Raw genomic sequence first — 10,746 nt, 5'->3', positions numbered from 1 at the left:
GCCCTGCTCCGCTGCCGCTCGGTTGGGTCTTTGGCGCGGCACCCCGAGTGGTAGGAGTCTTCAGACACAGTCGGCAGCGCAGGCAAGTCCTTCGTCCACAATCCGCGGTCGAGAGCCGGAAAACACCGTCCAGTTTGAGCCATACCGCGTTACCGTCACCTACTCTTCCACAGTGAACAATACGAGACTTCCCGATCGGCGCCCGTACCAATATGGCCGACGGTCTCGTTTACATCAGTGTTGCTAGATCACCAAGCAATTTCGCATAGGGTCTATTCGAAGAAGCTTGCCCAATCTGTAAAAAACTAGGCACTCTCCAGCACATGATAGGAGAGTGTAGGTTTAGCCCGAAGCACCCGCCCCCCTTACCAGGGTCTCGCCCCACCAACCCCACTCTTCCCTTTAACGAGAGATGGAGGATCTTGCTGACCAGCCCCGCCCTGGAGGATCAGCTACTACTGGTCACCAGGGGCCAGGCGGCGAGAGCAGCATGGATTCCCGTGAACAGGGAACCACCTCCGTCCAGTGTGGAGTTCGCAACGAACGACTCTTAAATAAAGTTTCTTCTCTCTCTTCGCATAAGGTCTATTAAATTACCAATATACTGCCGAGCGCTGGTGAGCGCGTGCCTCGCGGCGACCGCTGAGCGTCCTTTGCTTGCGCCGTGGACAACAAAACTGGGTGCACACTAGAAAATTCCGCTTGAAAAATTTGATCTTGGGAAAATAGGCTACGGTCGAACAGCAGGCGACGAGCGGTAAATGACCGATACACGGGTTACTACGCACGTTACTTGCGCTACTCATGGCGCTACGTGAAGGTTGCAACTCTCGCGGATCCCTTATTTCCTGTAACGTTTGGCAAACAAAAGAATGCGTAGTACTTCCATAAAAGCCTACCGAACGTCCAGAATAAAAAGAAAATGCGGGCGCGCAAAGCACGAACGGCAGACTCAAAACTCTACCCGCACGATAAAGTACGAGCTGACCGATGCAGTGCGCCTTAACTACCAGCAGGGAGGAGTGCTCCTCGGCAAATACAGGGCTAGAAAACAGCTCACTTTGGGACCTTTTTGTCCGGCACATATTATTCGTTTCCTGACTATGCATGCGATCTAGCTATAATATTACTGCGCGAAGGGAAGCCGACCCCCGCAAGCGACTTCACGCAGGGCTCGAGTCACACTTCCGTTGAGAAATAATAATTAAAAAAAAAAAGATGTGTACGCTATTTCCGTGGTCGTCCTCGTATCATCTTTGAGCACAGCAAATTACACGGCAGTATTTGGGCATCTTTGACAACGATAAATGCCGACGTGCGCGTCGCTAACCCCGGGCTATCATGTATACAGCGGTATCCGGAGATCCGGGCATCCCCCAACATGGCGGAAGCGCACGCGGTTCCCGCAAAAAGGCGCCAGTTTTTGCATAAGGGTCGTCGTCCGCGCTGAGAGCGTTCTGCGTTGCTACCTGTAAGTATCGCGTTCCTGACTGTTGCGCAGCAGGTGGAAAATTAAAAAGAAATCGATCTGTGTTATTGTGCTATGCTCGTTTTTTTTTTTTGTAGGTTCGCCGAACCGTGGCCTAGCTGGCATGTCTTCATCGGCGCTGGCATGTCTTCATCTTGGAAAGACTTGAGCATTGCAGGTGACAGACGCTAATGTTACTTGTACGTGTTTTAAATGCGAATGCATTTCTTAGCCGCGGGTTGTCTTGCGTCGTTGAGCGGCGTGCGCCTAGCAACAGCTGTGGCGCGCGCCTAGCAACCGGAGCAGGTGCGGATTAGCGGAGGGCAAGGGGAGAGGAGGAGCGCGCTCGGCGTGTGAGGGCGCTCGCATCGCGGAGCTCGGGCGGAGTAGCGGAGAGTGAGTGGAGAGGAGGAGGCGCTCGGCGTGTGAGGGCGCTCGCATCGCGGAGCTCGGGGCGGAGAGAGAGCTCGCGCGCGGGCTGGCGCGGGTCTCTCTCTCCTCTCCGCGTACCCCTCTCCGCTCGCTGCGCATATAAATGCAGGGAGCGCGCGCCTCTCTCCGTGACTGCTTGCCGACTGGCGCCTTGATAGCGATGGAAGTCGGTGAAGTCGAATCCCTCGCGGCAACGATACCGCAAAGAAGAATTCGGTGCACCCAATGCATTCGCATTTCCGCACGATCCCCTTCGGGGAGGTGGGGGGATTTTTTTTTTAGATCACTGTCGCGTGCGTTGTTTTGAAGCGAAGGTTGCTAGCGAACAAAATATTTTGAGAGCAGATTTAGGATGTTCAAGTTACATTTCGGCGTACCGTGCACTGTGGGGTATCTATCGTCTTCGCAAGCGGGGCCTTATAAATTGCCGTACTGACTCGCGACTCAATACTTATGGAACTTACCACATACACACAGGGTTCATCAAAATGAAGAGCCAAACTTCTTTTTGCCCGGTAAGGAGGAACGCTCAATGCGAATTATAGAAAAACTTGCAACTTTCGGCGGCTTATCGTGTTCACACCGGGCAGGTAGTCCGACGGAACAGCTGTTCTTTTAAGTCACGGTCTTTTCACTGCCGCGAATGATTGTAAAGCCTTTTGGTCGGCTTTTCATGTCTGCGGCGATTTCTGTGCTGTTATCATTTCCGTCCGAGATGCGCCTGAAACACTCTGCGCTGAGGTGTACTACAGACCAAGTCCAACGTTCCCTCAAAATTTTACCTTTGATATTCAGAGCTTGCGTTGGGTTTCCGGCTGCGGAAAGCGATGCAGGCTAACGCCTCATGTGTATTTCGTGGATTTCCACTGCCCCACTGCGCATAATTTCACCTTACATCAAAGAAATCATGTTTGACCGAAACCAATGTATTTTTGTCGTTTGTTTCCCCTCAATAGAAATTCGACCGTGGCGCCCCCTAACTTAAGCGGCGCCACCTGTAGGACGATCTCATTGCTAATACTCAGGTGCTACAAGGTACCAACAGCGGTAGCATTTCGGCTGGCGTACCCGCGAATTTTTTCGCGGGGCTACCATGGTTGCCAGAACAGGACTGTCCTCCCCTCTACGGACTGCCTTTACGGGCCCCATACGTTTGTAGTACCTCCCCTAGGGGTGAAGTAAAAAAAAAAAAAACGAACCTGGGCCCGAGCCGCGAGCGCGCAGGGGTTTGAAACCAGAGCGGACTGACAGATCCGCGGCCTTTACAGGCCCCAATACGTTCGTATAGTACCTCCCGTGGGGACGCAGCGAAACAATAACAAACCCGGGCTTGAGCCCGAGACGATGATGACTGATGATGATCGATAGCGGTATCCCCTTTGTAGCGGGGTGATGACGCGTCATCTTACCAAAAAAAAAAGGGTAAGCCTCGTGCACCGCGCGGGGCACGAGATCTAGCCCCCTCGCGGTGGCTCCTGCAACTAAACTAGTCACGTGACTTCCCGTGACGTCACTAAATTTTTTTGCACAATTGAGGACGTTTGACGGCGTGTGTGCGCGTGCGCCATGTGGGATTCCGGCCGTGGCTCCAACCGTAAGCCTGCGCAACGTTACGTCCTTATCGCCTTGCACAGCGCTGCCTCGCGGCGCTTTTTTCTTGTTGGGAGGGTTGTTTGCAATTATTTATCGAGTATTTTTCGTGAACTTGCTGCTGCTAGTCTTGGTAAGCCTAACGCCCTGCTTCGCCCCGCATTTTTCCGTCCTCCTTTTGTTCCCGTGAAATATGTTGCTAGCTTCATATTGTCTTGCAGTTCGCGTGCCATCGGCTTTATGCTCCTGCATTCGTTGTCTACTTGTTCCGATCGCTACTTGCATTCCAAGACTTGTATTTTGATTCTGGCGTAAAAGGTGCGGATCACTTTTCCAGCGCTTCGCGCCGTGGCTAACCAGGTAGATGACTTTGATGACGTGATAACGCGAGCGACGCAGTGTCAGCGGTGTCAGTGTGTGCACGAATCAAGTATCGTCAGGTAGCGCAGGGCACCGTCGAACGCAATCCGTCCTCGCATGTAGCCTGTTCTGCAATATCGTCAGGTAGCGCAGGGCATCGTCGAACGCAAACCGTCCTCGCATGTAGCCTGTTCTGCAATTTTTCTCACTGGGCAACGTAAGGAACCTTACTACCCCGCGGTAACGATCCGTGCACGCTGCATGCAGGGAGCCCAGCTCCACTTTCGTGGGTGGCCTGGTGAATGGGAGAGCCCAGCAGCTGCCCGTTCATGGGCAGCATAGGTACTCAAGCTACCGCTGAAACCAGCCGCTCACAGGCTGGCTTCCTGTGCAGGGAGGCTCAAGCTCCAAATCTGCAAGTTCGGGTGAAGTCAAGCCGATAAGCTCGCCGTTTGTGCCAAGCTTGACACTGGTATTAAATAGTGCTTTCAAGTTTGGTGTGTTCAAGGTAAACAAGTGACACTTGTTGTTCATCTATGTTTTTCGAATTTGTTGCTTCGAATAATACTATTGTGCTTTCATGATAGGCAAGACTTCAAATGAGCTGCGAATTCTAAGCAATCTGTAGGCAGCCATTATTGAATGCACAGGAAACAACGTTTTGTCTGTAGAGACGCGCCCGGGTGGCGCGGACGCCGCTAGCCGGGCCGAATGTGGGCGTGAAGCCCGCGAAGAATGACGCAACCACGCGCAGTTCACGAACAGCAAAAAGCCCCGTGTAAGCCCCACCAATGCCTTTATACAGAGTGGGGGCACCACCTCCCACTTACTCGAGTCAACAGGTGGCGTCCTCTACATCCCTCCTTCCGGAGCTCTCAAACACAAGTGCTACAAAAGAGCACCACCAAGAAACAGTCCTTGCAGCAGTCTCACAAATCCAGTCTGCGAGGTGGCACCACGCGCCGGCCGTATCGTGTGCAACGGTGGCCTGGCGATCCTGCAGCAGGTGCAGGAGCTGGAGTGTCCGATGCGGCACCGGTTGCTGCCCGCTGTGGTCCCGGAGACGGCGCAGATGTCGGGGCCGCAGGGTTGGGGCTTCCCGTGTCATCTGAGGGGGCTGACTGAGGATTGCTGCAGGGGATGAGGTGTCTGCGGTTTCTCACTAGTATGCCACTGGGCGTCTGGACGATGTACGAGCGTGGTCTCTGAGCTGGGCTTAGGACCGTCGCCCTTGACCGCGTGTCGCGTACCCATACTTCCTCCCCATCGTCATGAGCACGAAGGTCATGCGCTACGTGCCGGTTATTGTAGTCTCTCTGTTGTCTTCGTCTCTGGGCAGCATCCCTGTCATTGAATTCTTTCACCTGTGGCCAATCTGGAACAAGGCTTTGAGCCGTGGCTGGCACACGACTTCGCAGAGAGCGTCCCATGAGCAGTTGAGCCGGGCTGTAGCCAGACACACCGGGAGTGTCACGGTATGCTAGCAGAGCCAGAAATGGGTCTGTGGCCTTCAGAAACAACTCCTTGATTGTGCGAACCATGCGCTCTGCTTCGCCGTTGGACTGCGGGTAGCGTGGACTGCTCGTGACATGTGTGAAACCGTAGGTCATTCCAAAGTCCTCGAAAGCTTTACAGGAAAACTGTGGCCCATTGTCGCTGACTACAGTCACCGGGATGCCGTGTCGGGCAAACGTGCTCTTGATTGCAGAAATAACGGCGTCCGCAGAAGTGGACCGGAGTGTGATGACCTCTGGGTAGCGAGAACGGTAGTCTACAACCACAAGGAAATCTTGATTAGCAAAATGAAACAAGTATATGGCCACCCTCTCCCACGGAGCTGATCGTGTCTCGGTCGGAATCATGGGCTCACAGCGTTGGACACGTGTAGAAGCACATGCTGGGCAGTTCTCTACGGCTGCTTTAACCTGGCTGTTGAGACCGGGCCACCACACAGAGTCTCGGGCCACCGCCAAGCATCGATTGACGCCTTGATGACCATCATGCAGCAGGTTCACGATGTCTCTGCGTAGTGCTTCGGGCACAACTGTCCGCCCATGAACAGCAGGTCTTCGCATATGGTGAAATCCCCACGGTGTTCCCAGTAACGTGTCATGTTGAGCGGCAGCCGGTCTCGTTGAGGCCACCCCTTCATGCTGTATGCTTTCAGCATTGAGCACTCACCGTCTGAAGTTTGGTGAGACCTGAAGTCTTCAAGACGTACGGCCAGGGTTGAAGGAAGGGCTGCCACGACCATAGACACAAAAATTTCTGTGCTGTCCACTTTGGACGTAGAAGAGCATTCAGGATCTCTAGAGAGGGTGTCTGCAGTGGCCAGGTACTTCCCTGGAACATACTTGACGGTGAACTGATATCGCATGAGCCTTATGCGAAATCTCTGGATGCGAGGGGGCATGAGGTCAAGATCGGCGGAGCCAAGCAACCTGACGAGCGGCTGATGGTCTGTTTCAACGACAAAGCTGAGTCCGCGCAGGAATTCCTCAAACCTCTCGATGGCCCAAGAGACACCAAGCGCTTCCTTCTCAATCTGACTGTACCGCTGCTCAGCGGTAGTCAGTGCTCTTGACGCGAACGCGACAGCCCGTCGCTCTCCCGTCTGTTGCTCCTGCAAGAGAACCGCACCTAGCCCGAACGAACTGGCATCTGCCGACACAAGAGTGGGTAGCTCCGGATTGTAGCTGGCCATACAAGCATTGGATGCCACCATTCTCTTCAATGTCTCGAAAGAGGTCGCTTGCGCTTGGTCCCAGGTCCAGACCGCATTCTTGTTCAAAAGGAGCCGAATCGGTGTAGTGACGGCAGACAGGTTCGGCAAAAACCTTCCAATGTGGTTCAGCATGCCCAGAAAACGACGGACGCCTTGCGTATCTGTCGGCGGTTTCATGTTCACAATAGCAGATACCTTGTCGGGGTCAGCCGAGATGCCAGTGGCGCTTACCACTACACCAAGGAACTTGACGGAAGGTACCCCGAACGAACATTTCGAGGCATTCAACGTGATGCCCGCTTGTTCTAACTTGCGAAGGACTACTTGCAGTCTGCTGTCGTGCTCGGAACGGTCCCTGCCGAATACTAGAATGTCATCTACCATGTTCACACATCCTTCCAGACCCTCTAGAATCCGAGACATTTGGCGCTGAAACACTTCGGGAGCGGAGGTGATGCCGAAGGGCAGGCGGCGGTAGCAGTAGCGACCAAACGGGGTTATGAAGGTAGTCAGTTCCTGACAGCTTTCAGATAGCCTTACTTGATGAAACCCCGATTTTGCATCAGGTTTCGAGAAGACTGCGGCATTGCCAAGACGCCCAAGTACCTGGTCCACCGTGGGCATAAGGTGTCTCTCCCAGAGAACTACTTGGTTCAACTTCGTGAGGTCGACACAAATTCTGTACTCTCCATCCGCTTTGGGTACCAGCACAATACCAGCACACCACGGGGTTGGCACAGTGACTCGCCGGATGACCCCGTCCCTTTCCATCGCGTCTAAGTCATTCTTGACTACGCCTTCGAGGGGAACAGGGATGCGCCTAGGAACACTGAGAGAAAATGGAACCGCTCCAGGCTTGATGCGAATGTGATATTCTTCAGGCATCTCGCCAAGGCCTGAGAACAGCGAAGCTGCGGCCTTGTCGGACGTTGGGGGCCTGTTCGGAGCTTCCCCGTCTTCCACGGCGTCAACAAACTGGACGACTCCCAGGTCCACTACCGCCGAGTATCCCAGCAGAGGAGAGTCAATGTCTGCTACGACGTACAATTTTTTGCATACCGTCCGGCCTCGCCACGACAGGGTAGCAGGAAACGTCCCGAGCAACTTTAGGCGGCAGCGGCCCGGCCCCATCAACTGTTCATTATTGGGTTTGTCTAGGTCTACTGGGCACCCCGCGAAGCTCGGAGGTACGACCGAAACGTCCGCCCCAGTATCCACCTTGAATTGAAGGGGGCGTCCATTGACATGAACAACAACGTGCCGGCGTTCTGTTTGCGCTGCATCCACGGCGCAGAGCTGGATTTGGCTTAAGCGCCTAGTACTATTCGAGCGGCAAACCAGCGCGAAGTGTCCGTTCTTGCGACAGTGGTTGCATGTGGCCCACCGTGCTGGGCACTCAGATCGCGGATGAGGGGCGTGGCCGCAAAAATCGCATGCCGACTTCGGGCCGGCGCGGTACTCGGGAGGCCGACTGACGTTACTTCGTGCAGTTTCGCGCGCTGGGGCGGCGGCCATTCGGTACTGCTTATTCGCAACGGCGTCGACGTTCAGTGCGTCTGTTGCAAAGTCTGTCCCCTGACGCCGCCTTTTCTCATTTTCAGCGTTTTCGTACTGACGAGCTTGGATGAGCGCCTCGTCCAGTGTAAGCTTTGGATTGCGGCAGAGCTGGTCGGTCAAGCGAGAGTCAAGCAACCCTACGATAAATCTGTCCCGAACCAGCCGGTGGTCAATTTCCCGAGAGGCGTAGTTGCATTTCTTCACGAGATTTCGGAGCGCCGTGAAAAACGCGTCGACTGACTCGCCTACCTCTTGCGTGCGCTTGTGGAACCTGCTCGATTCGTATACCTCGTTGACGGGGTGTACAAAATATCCCGAAAGACTCGTTGTCACGCCGGAGTACGAGCGATAGGCCTCGGCGTCTGACATGAGAGACGAAAGCACCTCGCGACCTTGGGGACCCATACAGTAGAGGAGCGTGCGTACCTTGGTTTCTTCGGGGGCGGAGGACAGCCCCGAGGCGAAGGAGTAATCCTCGAATTGTTGAAGCCACGCGGTCCATTGGGCTGGGTTGTCGAAAGTGAACTGCGGCGGGGTTCGCAACGTGAAGCTGGCGGTCACGGCGGAGGCGGCGGCTGGGTTATCCTCCATGTTGCACGGTTGTCGCAGGATCCCACTTCTGACACCATGTAGAGACGCGCCCGGGTGGCGCGGACGCCGCTACCCGGGCCGAATGTGGGCGTGAAGCCCGCGAAGAATGACGCAACCACGCGCAGTTCAGGAACAGCAAAAAGCCCCGTTTAATCCCCACCAATGCCTTTATACGGAGTGGGGGCTCCACCTCCCAGTTAGTCGAGTCAACAAGTGGCGTCCTCTACATTGTCTACCTTGAAATTTTCTACATAGGTTACGTGGAACTGCCAGCTAGCAAGTTTATTGTAAGCTTATTGTCTGCTCAATTATAATAAAGAGGTAGCAAGGGATAGATAGGATAGCCCTCCCTCCTCACCAGCTGATCGTCTGGCAGCGTCTCATAACTTCGTTCACAATTACCGCATGGATTTTATTTCCCTAACCTTTGCCCTAGTGCCTTGTGCCTTCTTCAACCCGGTTAGTCAACAAAACTTCATCCTGCAGCAGTTCTGATTATGTATTTTGGTACGCTAGTTTATTTGTTTACTCTTGCGTTTGGCATGGAAGTCAACATAACCAACAACAATACGTTCATGCCCAGTCAGTTGGACGGCCAGTAATGGTGCACGTGAGAGCTTCTCTCGAAGGCTTACAGTGGATTCACGAATGCTGATTGACTGTGACATCAATGTACCCATCCGGAGCACCCTGTGGAATTCAATTCGACGTTAATACTTGTGTTCACAGCTGGTAATTGTCTGTTCTGTGTTTGGGGGAGGGGGGGTGAACAGTAAAATTTCTAATTGCAAGGAGATATTTCATGTTCTATTGCTTTTTAACAAATTTGTAAAAAACTGTTTCAGCTAATTGCTTAAGTGAATATGCTTAGTCGTAGCGGCCATAGTACAGTGTCCCATATTTTGTTTGCAACGATGCCTACCAAGCAGAGCCCAACTGCTAGAAAGCACATTCTCGGGTGGTGGTCATTAGCTTGCAAAAAAAGGGCAGTGAAACTATTTTTAAGCTAACAAGCCTAAAAAACAGTTTATGGAGCACATCTATGAGGGAATGGTTATTGTACAGCTTGACATTACCCGCTCCCGAGAGTACTTAATACCTTGTGCAGGAACTATGAGGGAATGGTTCTTGTACAGCTTGACATTACCCGCTCGAACTGGAGCCAAGGACACCAATGTGGACGTGAATGTCTTTGTTGGTGTTTGTGAATATTGCAGTACAGCTGAAAGCTGTATGTATCCTAGAAGGCTTCAACAATAAGATGACTCCACTGAACGTACTTCTGCTTTGGTGTCAACGGGCAGCATGTGAGCATTGATAAGTGCTTCGCTGTTGACATTTTTGTTACACAAAAACAGGCTTGATCAGGCACTGTCTTCATGAAAAAACACGGGAAAGAAACTGGACAAAAAAGCTGTGAACACGTGGACACTTTTAATCATAGCACCTTTCCTTGTACTTCAGTACTGTTATTGTCGCTGTATTTTCCCCCAAAATGTAAACTAACTCTCCCAGCTTCACACCCTCAGACAGAAAGCAAACATATATGGTGTTTGTCAATGGCAAGTGATTCTACCAAACTTCCGTGGCTGTGAAAAAAGTCAGTGAGTAGCTCTACTTTCTCTGCACAGTCTGTGGTGTGAAGTTCCTTTTCCAAACAAAACAAAAGGGTTTCTTGGCACAATACACAGAAAAAATGCCAAATAAGCAAGTGATGCCTTCTAGCACTACACTACAGTCCTGCAGGAAAGCCAAACCACCAAGTGATCTTTTTGCTTGAGTGCAAAGCTCTGCAGAGAAGCCAAGAAAGAATCCTTTTTAGATGCGACGCATCTCATTCACCCGCCTTGTCCATGCATGCATGCATCCCTCCATCCATCCAGCGTCGTCGTTGTCCGCGCCAGCTGCGCATGCGCTCTCCGCCGCTCTCACCGCAGCGTTATCGGCGGGTTAGCGCTCGCTCCTCGCAATGCCAGCTGTGCGTCGGCGCGCGCTAGCGCTCGTATAACGCATGCGCATACGC

General features: G+C 53.0%; 1 protein-coding gene across 1 annotated transcript; it reads right to left on the bottom strand.

Moving 5' to 3' along the window:
- Nucleotides 1-4,779: 4,779 nt before the first annotated feature.
- Nucleotides 4,780-8,965, bottom strand: LOC144153550 (uncharacterized). The gene is made up of 3 exons (XM_077685173.1): nucleotides 7,182-8,965; nucleotides 6,032-6,473; nucleotides 4,780-5,621 (listed from the first exon to the last, which is right to left on the bottom strand). The coding sequence occupies exons 1-3, from the start codon at nucleotides 8,721-8,723 to the stop codon at nucleotides 4,780-4,782; spliced, it is 2,826 nt and encodes a 941-aa protein (XP_077541299.1). The 5' UTR covers nucleotides 8,724-8,965.
- Between the last annotated feature and the right edge of the window lie 1,781 nt (nucleotides 8,966-10,746).

The sequence above is a fragment of the Haemaphysalis longicornis genome, unplaced genomic scaffold (genome assembly GCF_048455015.1).
Source record: "Haemaphysalis longicornis isolate Haplotype H1 unplaced genomic scaffold, Haemaphysalis longicornis Haplotype H1 scaffold_9, whole genome shotgun sequence".
In the NCBI taxonomy this organism is placed as follows: Eukaryota; Metazoa; Arthropoda; class Arachnida; order Ixodida; family Ixodidae; genus Haemaphysalis; species Haemaphysalis longicornis.
This window is presented reverse-complemented; position numbering and strand designations above follow the sequence as displayed.

Coding starts and splice junctions, on each gene's coding strand:
- LOC144153550 (XM_077685173.1), bottom strand. CDS start 8,723: ATGGAGGATAACCCAGCCGCCGCCTCCGCCGTGACCGCCAGCTTCACG. Junction 6,474..7,181: donor TTATGCCCACGGTGGACCAG/GTACTTGGGCGT, acceptor GTTCTCTTGCAG/GAGCAACAGACGGGAGAGCG. Junction 5,622..6,031: donor GTCTCACCAAACTTCAGACG/GTGAGTGCTCAA, acceptor TTGTGGTTGTAG/ACTACCGTTCTCGCTACCCA.